Source organism: Porites lutea, chromosome 13 (assembly GCF_958299795.1).
Source record: "Porites lutea chromosome 13, jaPorLute2.1, whole genome shotgun sequence".
Taxonomy (NCBI): domain Eukaryota; kingdom Metazoa; phylum Cnidaria; class Anthozoa; order Scleractinia; family Poritidae; genus Porites; species Porites lutea.
The window spans coordinates 12,239,985-12,256,201 of record NC_133213.1 but is presented as its reverse complement, the minus strand read 5'-3'; the positions used below and the strand labels follow the sequence as shown (position 1 = coordinate 12,256,201).

Here is a 16,217-nt window from a genome sequence, read left to right as displayed (position 1 = left end):
TCATGAAAGATGGCGGCCGGTCTGGCGGTCGTAGGGAGTCGAGGTCTTCTTGGTATTTGGAGTCGCGGGATTCAACCTTCCTCTGTTCTAGATGTAAGAAGTTTCTTTTTTTTCCTGAATTTCTTTTAGGAGATGTGATAATAATTGAAATTATACTAAGATGTTTATGTTGATGCATGTGTTATTATCAAGTGATGGGCTAGGCGGTCGTGTATAAAGTAAGTTTAAAATTAATGATAATCTGATTGCCCACAAATAAGCTTGAGCTGAAGTAACAAACAGTCCTCCGAGCAGAGACTGCCTTCCTTTGCCAATATTAATCAAAGATATAAGTGAAAAACCCTTTTGTTAATTTTTGTCAAGCAAAATCTAAAAGCAGAACGTATTAAAGCTTTTATCCTTTGTGGGAGAGTATATGTGTGGTGTGGTGGAATACCAAGCTAAGATACCCAATTTCTTTGCCCAGAAATACCAGTATGCCTTAACTGCAAACTTGTTGATCATAGTAATACCTCAGATTACATTCTAATGCCGAATACTAGTATTACCAAAAACCCCTGGATAAGACTGATACCACTGATGTCTTAATCATATTCCTGTATCTTTACATCCCCTATGGGAGATTATACAGTAATAATTCATTTAGGCTGAAAATGATGGTTGGTGAGAGGGAACTGAAGGACAGGTGTTTACTGAAGATCTAAGTAAGCTTTACCTTGTGCTTTCATTTCTTGCTTCACAAACCCTGTGACTAAGATTTCAAGTTGCCAGGTAAATACTACAAGAAGGCAGGGAATTATAAAAGCAGCGAGGGATTTCTTTTGGTTATATTCTTCTTCTATTTTCCTATGGATGAAGTAGCTGGGGGTCACATTCATGGAAGCCAGAGGAAATCCCCAGCCCTCCACTCTTATACTTAATGACAGCCCTGCAAGCCTGTATGATGAGCACCATGGTTTCGTTATTCAGAGCTTTTGCACATTGACCAGTTGTTTCACCTAGGAGTCATTTTGCTAATGACTTGTTCACTAACATCTTATGTTGTTCTGTTTAAGAAGCGAAACGAGCGCTGCCCATATACATATGTCATTCTCTCAGCCATCAAGCAAAAAAATGCAATACACATGTAACACCTGTTTGTTTCATACACTGATCAGGCAAAAGCAGTTAGGGAACTAACCCAACACATAAGCTAAACAACTTAAGACCAGGGTTCAAAATAAAATCACAGCTCTTAGCCTGAATCTGTAGCCTCTTTTTATCAAGGCTTATTTTTTCCTGGCTGTCAATAATGAATGAGCACAATCCATCAATAGTCAACAACAGAAAAAGAAAGCTCTCTTTTTTGGTGTTTGTTCAAGCATAAAATATGTGACTTTGTCTTGACAAACCTTCACACTTCTTTACTCACAAACCAGGGCAGAGCAAAAACAAAAATAAATAATCTGTCAAGCAATATGCATACAAAACTGAATTTAATTTGAACTAGTGAAAAGGCTTCACAAACGGCACTAAACAAGTTTTTGTGCAAAATAAATCTTTATTACTTGTACCTGTGCAGAAACATAAGGGCGGGAATTAATGCAACACTTTGTTTGTCTAGACAAACTTGCATGTTTCACCCTTGAATGAATAACTGTGTAAATTTAGTTGTTCATGGTGAACAAGAATTCTCTTTTTCAACTTTTGCAGCTTGTGTTAAATTTCCAAACCTTTTTCTCCTCTACCCTCATTGTAAAATGTTTCCAAAGAGTTTTTAGATTTTTGGCTGCTTTATTGTCTGATATGAAATGTTTATCACAACATTACAGTGACTTTCATTTCAGTTGGTCAATCAAAGCATGACATTTCTGTTTCTTGTGTGAAAAGTCACTAGCAAGTGTGGCCAAAGTGCTGGCTGCCACCCGCAGGTGGCTCCCATTTTGAACCATGTTAAGACGTTAGTAAAGAGGTCATTGGTGAGATGACCATAAAGCTTTTGCACAACTCTTAATATCCAACTGAAAGTGATGCTTTGTGTAATGCACCACCGCTTTTAACCCAAGTCCCTTCCCCTCTCAACAAACATACATGAATGGTAGCTTATTTTTGTCAGTATTGCAGATGAGTATTACCAGTTCAAATGATTATTGATACACCAGCACTGTAATACTGCTTATCAAAACACATTAATTTTTTGCTTATTGTTTATTAGAAAATACACAAAAGCAAATTTGTGATGTTCACAGCAAGGAGTTATACATGTTTAACAGGTATTTTTGGCAAACTGTGTATTTTTTAATTATTGTGTACCTCCATGATTGTATCAACTAGATTTAGTTGCTAGAGCCCTGTTTAGCTAAAGTTTAGCTAAACCCTGAAGCTAAACAAAAACACCTTTAAGATAATAGTTTCAGCCTCTTTTTAGTATTGTTGGCATCAAAACTGTTGACTAACTGTTTTTTAAAATCAGCTGTTTGGTAGGCTCAGTCAGATATCTCTTTTGAGGCATTGTCCAGCCTGAAAGATGAAATTTATTGGCTTTTCACACACTCACACTCAAACACTTTATTAACAATTGACATACAAGAAGTCTGTTTCTGCCTGCAAATAGCAAGTATTAGTCAAGGCGGGCAGAGACACAGGGGTACAGCAGTCAGTTATAAACTAGAATGGTTAGTTAAAAATAAATAAATTAATAGAACTTTAATTAACTTTAACAACAGTTTGGGATGTCATTTATCAGAGAGTTTACTGTAGAAACATTGACCACAGAAAACATGCATGATTTTCTACTAACAAGGAAAGGTGTCCTTTTTGTATAGGTAGTCATACAACATCAAGTTAAATTTATAATTAGCAATTAATGAATGAGGCTGAATAGGATATGAAGAATTAAGCAGATCGAGGAGGCTGTTATCCACCGAGGCCAAAGGCCAAGGTGGATAACACCCTCCAAAGTCTGCTTAATTCTTCATATCCTACGAAAGTTGATTTCATTAATTGCTTTATTATTCATTCAAAATAATTCCTAGTTTAAAAACATAGCTTAAACATGCTTACCTGCGTCGATGTTAAGTTCATCTTCGATAGTGCGCGTTTTGGTTTGTCCAGCTCCGCAAATGCATGTATTCTCCAAATAGCAGATGTTGCCCTCTGAGTTGTCTTCTTGCTGTTTTTGCCATGTTTTTAGCTATTATTTTGCCTAGTTCCAGCTGTAATTCTTACTCATGAAACAAGTGAAATGTCCACTATTTTTTTGTTCACAACCAAAACAACTCAACCTCGTCCCCAGGTCTTCTCAGTTAACGGTGCCTTTACCTGTAGCGGGCTGCAATTTGACGTCATTTCCTCGTTAAACACAGAATTTTTCCAAATTTGGTCATCAGTGACTGGTTATGGTGAATTATGCGTGTGTTTTTAGCCAATCAGAATTGAGGAAACATTTTGAATGAATAATAATATTATTTATTTGCATGAATGTGTTTTTAAAAAAGTATCATAATGAAACTTGAAAGGCAATGGCAACAGCAATGTACAATGTGTGTGTACAATGTGTTTTTACACACATCAAGACTGAATCAAAACCAAAGTTCCTTTGTTAGGTTCGGAGCTAAGATGTGGAACTCGATTCATGATGAAGCCTGTTATCTCCTCAAGAGAGCTTTTAAAAAACATATCAACTATAACTGTTACAAGGGGTTGATTTTGTAAACAAAATTTACCGGTCACTTAAGGGAGGGGAGGAGGGTGCTGACAGGAGATGACCTGGTCTCATGGGTCTCTTCTGGCTACAGGTCTAACACATTTTCTTATTGCTTACAATTACATTATTATGAGCAGTGACATGCCCTGTTAACAGCAAACTTAGAGATATCATGTCCCAGTGGGGGTGAAGTGGTTGAGTGAGTGAGGTGGGTGGGTGGGTGAGTGAGTGAGTGAGTGAGTAAGTATAGGCTATCATAAGACCAAAGACCAAGTGGTCCTTTGCAGGAGTTTAGACAGAATGGAACCTAAAGACAGTACAGTTATTGATTATAGCTGGTTGTTTATGAGAGGTTCTGTTTACAAGAGATCGCTGAAAATGAAGGTTTGACTGTACAGTCAAATATAAACTGTACATACTGGCACCTCCATAATTCAGACACCAGTCTACCACTGCACCTCCATGATACAGACACCGGTTACAAATGAAAAGTTCTTTTGGTCCCAAACATACTTGCACAATCCCCTTCTCTTTAATACGGTCCTCTGTAATGTAAACACTTGACATAAAGGAGGTTAACTGTACTTGTACCCCTTTCATAAAACGCAATGCAAAATATGAAATGAATTGTCGCATTTTGTGAATCATTGTCTTACAGGTGGTCTTCAGCCAGTTGTGAGAAATCTTCGATATGTGTCCAATAATGTGAGCATCTCATTTGTATGGAATTCATTGCAACACACCCGATCAGTGTACAATCAGAGACGCTTTCCTTTTGCGGCCATGTTGTTCCATCAACAACCAGGATCGACAGCACAGTCTCTTATTTTTACGGCTCTAAGAAATAAGACTTGTCCTAATCAAGAACTGCAAGGATCTTTTGGTGCAAGATACCTTCCCACCCTTAATCAATACCGACGAGGTAAAGCGAAAACTAAGAATGACATTGCTGAGAAATTTGTACCAAAAGAAAAGAAAATTCTTCTGGGTCCACAGAGAAAAGGAGTTTGTCTTAAGGTATTTACACGTAAACCAAAGAAACCCAATTCAGGAAACAGAAAGTGTGCGCTGTTGAAGCTCAGTAATGGCAAGGTTATCACCGCGTATATTCCTGGTGAACGAGCCGTGTTGCAGGAACATGGAGTTGTGTTATTTGAGGGGGGAAGAGTTCAAGATTGCCCTGGGATAAAATATAAGATAATTAGACGCAAATATGACATGAATTAGCTGGGGTACTGACGTTACTTTTGAAACTCGTGAAACAAATTGTGACTGAAACACTTTAAAATACTTCTTATATTATTCATAAGTTGGAGTGTCGCTTCCGCTTTGGCCCACAAATTATGAGGCTATTAGAAAAAACAGGCTCGTACATGTACCACTAGAAACACTAATTTTAAGTAACACTCGTACTAGAGCTAGTCAACATACTAGTAGCCAATTGCTTGGTTTAAAATATAAAAAAACGTTTCTTTGTCTTTGACCTCCTCATTTACGGTTGGATTTGTGCTTTTGTGAGGCATTTGTCATTTCGTGTTCGGAAAGCTTAGATTTTAAACAATTGCCCTAATCCCCGAGAATAAGGCATGAAACTCACAATTGGGCCACCCCTTGCGGAGAAAAAAACATGGAGGCCGTTTTGGAAAGCTTTGCAAAAAATTTCAGGAGTAACTCTCAGATTTCTCCTTCAAAACTTGCTTGAAGCGGTGGAAAAAATGACAAATTCCCCACTCCCGAGCAGGATATTGGTGACGAAGAACGCATGACTTAGCACATGCCAGGAGAGATGGGGTGAGGATGGACACGCATTGACTTTCCCTTATCTTAATAACGTAAAAAGCCACTCTGCAAAATCTGTCATCCCTAAAACCCTTTGTAGAGTAGATGGGAATGACACATTTGAAGCGGAAATGCATTTGTAATGTTTTTAGAAAAGGTTCCTTGAGAAAGCGCTGGCACAATATTTTCTTGTCCTTTCTACGTGTATTGTTTTATATATTTATCCATTTGTTTGTTCATTTATTTGTTCTACGTTGACATCTTGTCTGTTCTTGGTATTGGGTTTCGGTTTTCATGGGCTTTCGGGTCTTGTGACTGCACTCCCGTGACACTGTAATCCCTTGAGAATGTTTTCATGATATGTAATAAAAATAATAATACTAGACCGCGAGCGGTCGTCCTTCTTTGCTCAGAGCCACACACGGCGAGCAAAAAAGTAAAATTATGCAAATTAATAGCAAAAATGGAGGAGAGATTGGGGCTTTGCTCGGGCTCCGCCCTTGTTTCTCGGGGCTTCGCCGCTCGCCCCTCGCGCGTGCCCTCGTTTTTCGTGCTCGCATTCTATCATGTCTCAAAAGAAAATAGGAGACTGCTCGCGGTCTATAATAATATAGATCATTATCATGAAAATATACTATTTACACAACTGTAGTTTCCCATCTAACGTACGTCTACTCAGCAGCTGTGAATTTAGAGTAAACAACAGCTTTGTTTCCCAGAATGTCATTTAAATAGAAACGCTCAAATTCCTCTTTTTCAGAAGGAAAATCATCAGTCGAGCTTTTCGCGTTATCGATTATCAAAAGAAGTTTCGCTTTCTCTGAGAGCAGTTTCCAGAACTTTGAACTTCCGCGTGAATTGAATTCGCGTAGAATTTCCTTTGTGCAGAACGACATCAGGATAACATCCGCTTCACTAAATTCGTTCAGAAAAGCTTCGTTTACCTCAAGGTGTTCAAAATCGAAGCCTAAACTGAGTAAATAATTCATCCATCCCAGCTCAACATCATATCCGGTCATTCGAGGCGATAGCTTCCCACGCGAGCTAAAAGGAAAAGCTTCCGCCAAAAATGCTTTGAAGCCGTAAAGATCACAACCTGGGCCACATCCGAAGCTCGCCACCGTCTTGATACTCTTAAAGTAGTTTCTTGGAACAAAACCTTCTTCCATTACTTTTGCGAGAGCTCTTTTGGTAAGGTTAACTCGAGCGTCAAAAAGTTGCATTGTGTAGTAAGCTCGAAAGTTCTGGCTGGCATAACACATCGATCTCCAATTCCAATTGTTTTTAACTCCTTGGATATAAAGAACTTTGCCTTCACCTGGATTGTTAAGTTGTGCGTCCGCAAGCGTTGCTATAACTTCAGCTCCACTTGGTTTATTCTCTTGCTCTTTGGTCTCGATTATCATTTGTTTCTTTCTAACACAAGCCATCTTTGAAAGACCTCTCGTATGTGTGTCTTGACAGTGAAAAGTCTATTCTATTCTCATATCTTGTCATTGAACAAACAACTGATATCGTTGCTCTTTTATACCTTTGTTCCGCTCTACAAAGTTGTTCGTGACACTTTCTGCGTTTGACTTCCGCTTTCTGATGTAAATTTGTGACCAGGGAAACTCTGTAACTCCCATATATGTTGCTCTTAAATGACCGATATTGTCCTAAGGCGACACCTGATACAACAGTTTACCACAAAAGGATGTCATAACATCATAATGATATTCTGTGGAACGTTGAGCGCTAATAATTACCTCTTAAGACTAAATGATTTCAAAATAAATATCAAAACTGATCAAAAAATGAATTAAGCATCTTTATAACATATTTGAACCATTTTGAACAGTCTTATCTAATAATGATAATTTTTTTTTAATCATTAATTCTTAATTGTTCGATTTCTTTTGAAGAGCATGATATTGCATAGTACGGACACGGTACATACCTTTGTCGGTACTAATTTTATTCGCAAGAGTCATCGTTCTCACAACATCAATATGACTGATAAGACTGAAATATTTAACCATAAAATAAATGAACCCCCGAATTCAACGGGCTGTAACGCCATTATATAACATCCGTTAAGTTGTAATCCGGTAAGCGTCTTTATCCAAATTTAATCTCTGCTTTTGGATTGATTTTTATAGTTCAGTCTCTTGTTAGATAAACAAAAAAGTGCTAAACGCTATTTAGGCCGTGCGCTTAATCGACTTAAAGCGACGCGGAATGCATCACTCTAGTATGTTACGCATGCCGACCTTTACAAGCTCGTATCCGTGCCTAACACTAGAGTCTTTCATCCTGCCTCCTGTTAATCATGGTAGAAGTCTCGAGAAAAAATGAGCTCGAAAACTGCAATCGCAATCGGAAAACCAGAGTCTTTACTTGGTGGCAAACTGGGCCAGAGGCGTCAATTATGGGTTGTTCATGTATACATGTATATCACGCTCGCCAGGTCGGGCTCTGCACGCGGTAATTGTGATAATGATATATTTCCTCAACGACTGTAAAAACACCAAAGATAACTATCTCGGTTTTTCGCTGACTATTTGCAAAAATAATTTTTATTTTATTGTCTGTTTGCGCTACTGCGTATTAAATCTTTTATAACGCCTTCGACACGGGCAGTGTAGATGCACATAGTATAGACTAGACTAATTAGACGTAGCATAGACTAATTAACTTGACTCTTTTGGATTTTAATCGATTTTTTTAAATTCATTTACTAGTATTATCAGCTTGATGGAAAGCTGCGATATTAGCTCTGCTATATTTTGGGAAGAAACGTAACAGTCCTGAACCCATAAAACCACACTAACGTCTAGCTTGTTTACATCTAAGACGCATGCATGAGCACAAACAATGATATTCAAGGTGTATGTTGCTGCGTTTATGCTTAAAACAAGGCTTTATATATTCTACGTGAGCACACGCCTTTCCCGGCTTTTCTCTTTTTATACCCAACGATTCCGGTTCTCAGCGCGCAAAACCTTGGCGGAAAAGGTGTCTGTTATCTCAGGCGTTTATAAAATGTAAAACATAGATCACGTCATCATGGTGGGCTGTTTACAAAAATTTCGGACGCCAAAAGGGTTGAACCCATGGGTTGAACCTGTCTAGTCTTTGTTTGTTCTAATAAAAAGGTGCAGTGAGGTGACGTCAACGTTAAACGGTTAGTGAACAAATAAATTTCCTTTTTCAAATCAGGTCAGAATCATGAAGCTTGGGATGATGGGCCAAAGCATATTAGTTTTCAATCAGGCATTGGCAGAGCCTACTTTTGCGTCAAAAGCCTGTCTATAATAATGAAATGGAAAGTTCCTTTTATGTTTTTTTTTTTGCTGAACATTTGCAAAAGTAGATGGTATTTTATTGCCTGTTTGTGCTTACTATGTACAGTGCCACCTCTATTAAGCGGACCCACAATTAAGCGGACACTAAGCCGCGTCCCGAAATTAACGTCTTATATTTCCCTTTATAACGAACCCCTATTCAGCGGACACCTCTATTAAGCGGACGAGGACACTAAAATAAATTGTATTAGGCTAATTTCTATTGTTAAAAACCTCTATTAAGCGGACACCGGACTGAATTGACAATAGTAGTCAGGGGCACCCAACGGCAATTTCGGGAAAATATCTGTTCGGAAGACGATTTGAGAACTAGAATTTTCGGAACATTTGTTGTAAAATTTCTTGCTTGCCCGCCTCTCCTAGGATTTTCGAACATCTACAAAATGGTATAATTACCCATTTTAAACGGATATTTACCCTAAAAAAGGCCACCTAGAGTTTTCGGGAGCCTTTTCCTGGCTGAAATTTTCGAAAAGGTAAGTTTTAATCCTTATAATTTTCAGATCACTAGACTTTCAGCTAGGAAATCCGAACAGATGAAAAGTTTTTAGGGTATAAAAATATGCCTATATCTACCGTTTAAATACTAAAATACGTTCAACAATGCTATGTTAAGTGGTTTTGAACTATATCCTCGTTGGGTGCCCCTGAGTAGTATTGGATTACGCCCTTGAAATACGTACTGTAGTCGATTAATGAAGATGAATCAATACATTTAGCTGTCAAAAGTTCACCTAAAAGTCTTGTACAAAGTACAGCACAGCTTCCTTAGCTTCCTCAACAACATGGAACTTTATCACAGTACACAGTAACCGTTGAACGAACAATGGGCAATTTTTACAAACCTCTATTAAGCGGACACCCTCTTTTAAGTGGACACTTGGGAAGGTCCCGAAGGTGTCCGCTTAATAGAGGTTTCACTGTATGAAAGATACCGTAAAATTCCGAAAATAAGCCCCTCCAAATATAAGCCCACCAAACAGGTAACGCAAAAAACCCTCCGTTAAATCGCCCCTCCAAATATAAGCCCCCAGGGGCTTGTACCTGGAAAATTGCCCTCAAATATAAAGTAAAACAAAGCAAAAACGGTAAATTTACTTCCAACTATAAGGCCAGGCCAATCGATTTTGAAACGCAAATTTCCGTCCACAGATAAGCCCTTCCAAAAATAAGCCCCTCAAAAAGGGCCATTGAAAAATATAAGCCCCGGGCCCATTTCCGGAATTTTACGGTATAATATTTTAGTAAAATCCAACTAGTGGTCTATTATCAATTCTGCTCAGTTATTGGTTGAGCTACAACTAGGCTATATGTTATAGCCCACGCGCAGGCTTTGAAAACCAAAACAATGGCGACTGAATGGTAAGCTAGCTAAAGCTGTTTTGTCTCGATATTTTTTACCAACTAGTTGGATTTTACTAAAACAATTATTCCTCTCGCCCTCATGGCCTCTGATGAGTCAATAGCCCATTTGGCCTTCGACCTCATGGGTCATTGACTCATATAGCCGATTGCCATTCGGGCTTGAGGAATAATTTTTAAAAATCTTGTTTCACGCCTTCGACACGGACTTGAATCTTAGAATCTTGATCGATTTTAGTTTTAATTTATGAACTAGTATTAATCAGCCAGGTAGAAAGTGCGATATTACAGAGATTTAGAGGCCCGGTTACATCAACCGGCAAACGTCAGCCTGATTCAAGTTGAAAATTTTCCCGAAAAAAGAAAATGAGCAGATGAAAACTGAGCGAACTAATTATTTTGGATAAAACTTGTGTGAAACTCAACTAGTATTAGGTAACATCGGCTGAAGTCAGATTGTTTCTTTCAGTAAAATTACATGAAGAACAACTTAAGTCCAACTTTACTGTGTAATATAAAATGAAATAGAAAAAATCCACTGTAATGCTTTGAACCCGGGTCACTTGCTTTATAGCCTACATCCATATCCACTACACCATCACCAATAATTTTTAAAATAAATATGTTCTTATGCCGTACCCTATTACAATGTTTGAAACCTTACCGTTTTCAGTTCAGTGCTTAACCCTAATCACTACAGATCAGTGCTTAACTCTCTACTGTGTTCTCTCCATAACGGGCGCTCTGTAGGTTTGGTTTCTTCAGCTTCAGGTACATTCCAGTCTCGTTCCATTATGAAAATAATGCGTTGTGTAAAATTCATAAAGTGTCCAATCTGGCTTCACTCGATGTTATCTAACGCTAACCGTAATAAACAGTAAACGACAAGTAAAGGGAAAACTTGGTCACGTGGTACATATTCACGTGATTCTAAATCTCACGAACCAATTACTATAGAAATAGCTTCTGCTACAGCGGGTCGGTTCCGTGGAACATTATATTTGCCCACTGATGTAAGACAGGCAAAATCTTTGACTGGCTTTCGGAAACTGTTAACTTCTAGCTCGAACACGGCATTCATGGATAACAGGCTGTAATTTTATAAATTAATTTTATTTATTTATTTAGTATTTCAACATTCATCTTTGTAAGTGTACCGTTAACTCCATATTTTGTAACTTTTTTAGGATATTGTATATTGTATATTTAGCCTGATGTTTTTTACCGTCTATAAATAAAAGTGATGATGATGATCTCTCTATTAGCTCTGCTATATTTTGGGAACAAATGTAACAGTCCTGAAATCAAACTTACGCGATCCAGTAGCTTGCTTACACCTAAGACGCATGCATGAGCAAAGGCAATGATATTCAAGGGTTTATATATCCTGCCACATTATTGTGATATATGATTTTAGGGTAGAAAATAAGTGATAATTGGCAAAATCATTTTGTAGTAGATGTTTTCTAGCTACTTTGTCAGAAGGAATCTTATCTTCCTCAGCATAGCTAGCTGAGCTGAGAAACGTTTTGGATAGTTTATCAAGATGATGTCCCAGGAGAGCCGTTTATTGTCTTTGAGTAAGCCTAACGATTTTAAGTCTATAACGAGGGTTTCACAACACACTGGTTGTAAAGGACCTATAAATTGCTTTCTAGAGATAAGATCACATTTCCTAAGGTGTATAGTCTGAGTCTATCTAATTCATACCACGAACAGATATTAGAGCGAAGAGTATTTAGTAATTGAGAAACCTATCGTATCGCCAATCACAAAAGCAGTGGTATCATCTGCATAAACTGATGTAGTTCTACAGTTGAAACATTGTCAGCAAAATCGTTTAAATAAATCGGAAACGCACTTGGGCCCAGAAGGAAACCCTGCGGAACACCATACAACACGTATTGGAGTTTTGATTTTACCCGATTTAGTTCCACAAATTGTTGATGGTTTTCAAGATAGCTAGAGGCAAGAGTCCTATTATGGCTCTTGCTAAAGGCTGCTAGTTAGAAACTGCAAAAGGTCCCTATAATAACCGCTAGCTTACAGCTTATATCTCAAAACTTCGTTTTTCTTTTCGTTACTGGATCGAAAGCCTTACGAAAGTCTTTGAAGATAACTCCTACGACTTTCCCATTATGGATATTTAACTTCCAAGTTTCACTTAAATATATCAGGAAAGATTCAAAAAGGCATGGTTAGTGGAGAAGACTGGTTATGAAAGCCGACAAACATCAAAGTTGAAAACAATAGTGCTGTAGTTTATGTTGGAAGTTCTCTGACCTTACACAATCCTTTGTTTTTTGTTCACAAATTGTGACTGAATAAATAATGCGATGTTTCTATTGGTCAGCAACCTCAAATGATAGGAATACTACTGAACGTTGGGCACGGTCAGGTCCAAAAGACCGCCTCGGTAACACCTAACAAAAACATATAACAAAGGAGTCTAACGGGTTTCATAACCATCTACTTTAATAACTATGAAAAAAAGAAAGAAATGCACAACAAAGTAACAAACCAGTCAAAAACATTTTACCAACGATAAAAGTTTATTTAGCCATTTATTTTGCGAGTTACAACAGATCATGATTTATCAACTTAAGTTTATGGTTTACCGTACTTTGAGTTTTAATTTACCAGATTTACGTCTTATCAACTTGCCCAACTGCATGGTTGCCTTGAATCTCTACGGTTACTTATTTTCTTTCATATCATGAGTATAATCAACATTCCAATGATCGCCATTAGGTTTCTGTTGCCCTGCGTTGACGTTAATATTGTGTTCGTCTCGGTTGTTTTTGTACTTCACATTCCAATGGCTACCGTCTCGCTTCTGCTGTCCAACGTTGACTTCAAAACTATGACCCCTGGGACGGTTGTTTCCATTGGCAATCCCTCCAGAACCACGATGTATGGGAACATTGCAGCCGCCTGGAGCTGTAATGAAATATGAAATACTTTACTCCATCTTTCATGGCCTTATGTACCTAGTACGACGCGTCGACGCCACCCGGCCTACCAGACATCAGTGAATAAGCCTTGCCTGAATAATGGAGGGACTTGTGCCAGTTGTGTATCTACCCATCCATGCCCATCTACTGAAGATTGACAAGCCATTCCCCAGCTTTACACGTTTTCATTTCAAAGGTTTTCAGTCAAATATAGTCCAAAATAGATCTGTTTCAATAATCTTTTTAAATGGATAATCAGCTATACTTAGGAAGAAAATTGTATATGCAAATAATAATTCCTGGGTGCAATAGACCTTTTTAGCTTGTATTTTTCATTTTCACAATGAAGGGTTCTGGGGAGTTTGCCCCTTTGTCTCTTCATAAATTATGCGTACATATAAAGAAACAGTTCTCGCGGACATAACCTACATTTGGAAAACTGAAACGGGGGCTATTGTTGGCGAAGAGCGCAAGTGAAGTTCACAAAACTAAATTAATTATTTAGGTTGTCAGTCGAACCTTTCAATGCCAGCGATCGGTGAACAGTTATTAGGTTTACCCCGGCGGAGTTGGTAGAAACGGGAAGTGTGTGTAAATTTTTCATTACATAAGATAGGACTTGGTGTTTGATGCACGGATGTTGATCCTTTGGATCTTCATTTTTCGCGAATGCATGTGAGATATATTTATTAATCATAATTCTGTCACTAAACTCACCAAATCCTTCAGTTTGGTCGACGTTTTGCATCAGAACCAATGCCATGATAATCACAATACCAGTGAATTTCTTCATTTTTCTCCTGCAATCGATAATCTAAAATAGGCCATGCAGACTGAATATTAGGGTGTACCAAGTAATCGGTTCCTGGGTGTACCCGTGAAATTTTAATAAATTACTGCTACGTTCACAAGGCACCGGACGAATTTTCGACCGGTTGAAAAATTTAGACCAGACACTTTGTTCACAAGGGACCGATCAATATTTTTGCTCTGTTAAAACGGAACTTCCGTGTGAACGGGACACCTTAACGCACGAATTTTCGACTCGTCGAAAATTCGTCCGGTACTGTGAAGCCTCAAATGATATAAAAAAGATGTCTCATCTGCAAGGCACATGGCAGAAGAGTGAAAAGAACTCATATCATTTCCCCCTTAGGAATCCGCAAATAAAATTCCCCGAAAGTGACCGGTTAAACCTCTCATCTTTCTATCAAATTCCGATTAATGCCCTCCACCCTCCGCCCCTCATCACCTCCTTGAAAGTAGTCATTCATCGACTCTTCAAAATGACCGTGAAAGCCAATAAAAGCCATTGTGCATGTTTTACTTAACTTTTCAAGTAGTACAGCACTGATGCAGCAGCCCGTATAAGTACTACAGGAACATCCCTTCCGGAAAAAAACCGTGAAAGCCCTTTTCAATAATTTTTTTTTTCAATTTTGACTGAAAACTCTTCAAACCGAAAGTCGACATGGTCGAGGTCTCTCGGTCGTTACGCCTGCTTTTAGGGAAGAAATCGTTTAGTTTCGTTGTTATTTTCAATCATCAAAAAGGAAGAAAGAAACAAGACTAGCTTGAACTGAAAGCATTGGAAACTTCCAAAACCCTACAGACAATATCAGTCGTAAAAACTGTGTACCAACTGCTCTTTGATTCAGTACAAATTTGGAAACGCGTATCTTAAAATAAACGAAAACAAAGAGATACAAGTTAATCATTTCTACAAGTTTGGGAAAGTGCAGCTGCGCAAAAATAAATTGAAGTTCTGACGGAAATTGAACGAAAAATGCATTTCCTTTTAATAGTTTCCGGGAAGCACTGAAGACTTTAATTTTCATCGTATTATTTTTACCATAAAAGCGACAAAGATTTTTTCTCAGAAAATAAAGGCTAATTAATAAATTATAGGGCCAAATATTTCTCTCCATTTTTTTTGTATCCAAAAATAATCTCTTGTGCGGATTCGCTTGCTCTGCTAACAGAGAATGAGTGGGAAACAAGTTTCATGGGTTTGCGTTTGCCTGCAGTCGAGATAAGCCGCCACTCATAGTATGAATTGATTTTGCACTTGCCGAAGCTAAAGACCTCTTTTACAGACTTTACATGGTGGAAACAACACTGTCCCTCAACAGAAATTTTAAAGAAAGTTTTCCAACATTTCACCAGAGCCACTCAGGGCTCAACTTAATGTTTTCGGAGGCCACTACAGCGGGGATAATACTATAAATCCATGTGAACAGAACAAGCCCTTCAATGTTTGACATGTTTATACTTACAAGTCACCTCAGTACCGCCAGTAGCCTGTGAGTTTGGACCTCCAACTCGGAGAGAAGACTGTACAACGATCCTTCTTACAGAGAACGAGTATTTATACGCTTTCCAGGTTGATTCCAAAAATAGATCTTTTTCTGACAATGTTGCAGAGGTTAAAGTACAACTATGTTTTCAGCAGAAGGAAAAAGTCAGTGATTGTATTCTAGGAGCCTGGTGGCTGTTGACAGCTCTCTTTCACTTTCCACATGTGGTCTTGACGTGAAATTATTCCCGGAAGTGAAGCAGTGAAACTGCTGATACATGATTTGATTATTCTGTAACGTCTGGATCAATGGCCACAATTCCATGAACAGGAAGAATAAAGCTGTGGGAGCTCACGACCAAGAACGAAAATGAAACGCTGGAACAATTTAAGAAAACAAAAGCGCTCTTTGTCGAAGTATTCCGTTCAGGCGTCTTTTCCCAGAAAATCGTACTAGCCCCATTTCATTGCTTATTATAGCATAGCGCGCGTGCTTGCCCTATATTAATCCTATTGAGCAGCTGTGAACAAAATCTTTATTTACGCACGCCCGTGCGTAAATAAGATGACATGAGCATTTTTTTTTTTTTTACTTGGCTGCAGAGTTGCCGTTCTGTTAAACTGCAGTGCAGTTTTCCTTCTCTTTAAAATATGGAAGAAACCAGCGAAGAACTGCTGAACTGCCCAATTTTTCTATCGACATTGACCTTTTAGGTCCTGATCCAACAAGCAGCAAAAATAAAGCCGAAAAAAACTCGCAAGTTGCGCGTTTCGCAAATTTGTCGGAAGACCAG

The 16,217-nt window shown here is 38.3% G+C and overlaps 2 protein-coding genes and 1 long non-coding RNA gene across 5 annotated transcripts; 1 reads left to right on the top strand and 2 right to left on the bottom strand.

Moving 5' to 3' along the window:
- Positions 1 to 8: 8 nt before the first annotated feature.
- LOC140922702 (uncharacterized) lies at positions 9 to 5,502 on the top strand. Its single transcript, XM_073372706.1, has 3 exons — positions 9 to 93; positions 2,195 to 2,252; positions 4,344 to 5,502. The coding sequence occupies exons 1-3, from the start codon at positions 10 to 12 to the stop codon at positions 4,910 to 4,912; spliced, it is 711 nt and encodes a 236-aa protein (XP_073228807.1). The 5' UTR covers position 9; the 3' UTR covers positions 4,913 to 5,502.
- On the bottom strand, positions 4,964 to 7,118 carry LOC140922700 (uncharacterized). Its single transcript, XM_073372705.1, has one exon. It carries the CDS (start codon positions 6,892 to 6,894, stop codon positions 6,136 to 6,138), a length of 759 nt encoding a protein of 252 aa, XP_073228806.1. The 5' UTR covers positions 6,895 to 7,118; the 3' UTR covers positions 4,964 to 6,135.
- A 5,594-nt stretch (positions 7,119 to 12,712) lies between these two features.
- On the bottom strand, positions 12,713 to 15,797 carry LOC140923265 (uncharacterized). 3 transcript variants are annotated; one of them, XR_012164145.1, is made up of 3 exons: positions 15,400 to 15,797; positions 13,845 to 13,941; positions 12,713 to 13,113 (listed from the first exon to the last, which is right to left on the bottom strand). It is a non-coding gene; the product is annotated as an uncharacterized lncRNA (long non-coding RNA). The 3 variants fall into 3 exon arrangements; XR_012164144.1 differs by having other exon boundaries at positions 15,404 to 15,796; XR_012164143.1 differs by having other exon boundaries at positions 13,845 to 13,927; positions 15,404 to 15,413.
- Positions 15,798 to 16,217: the final 420 nt, after the last annotated feature.

Bases quoted from the DNA above. Each gene is read 5' to 3' on its own strand.
- LOC140922702 (XM_073372706.1), top strand. From the start codon at position 10: ATGGCGGCCGGTCTGGCGGTCGTAGGGAGTCGAGGTCTTCTTGGTATT. The intron at 94-2,194 runs GTAAGAAGTTTC...ATTGTTTATTAG, and splicing joins AACCTTCCTCTGTTCTAGAT to AAAATACACAAAAGCAAATT. The intron at 2,253-4,343 runs GTATTTTTGGCA...ATTGTCTTACAG, and splicing joins GAGTTATACATGTTTAACAG to GTGGTCTTCAGCCAGTTGTG.
- LOC140922700 (XM_073372705.1), bottom strand. From the start codon at position 6,894: ATGGCTTGTGTTAGAAAGAAACAAATGATAATCGAGACCAAAGAGCAA.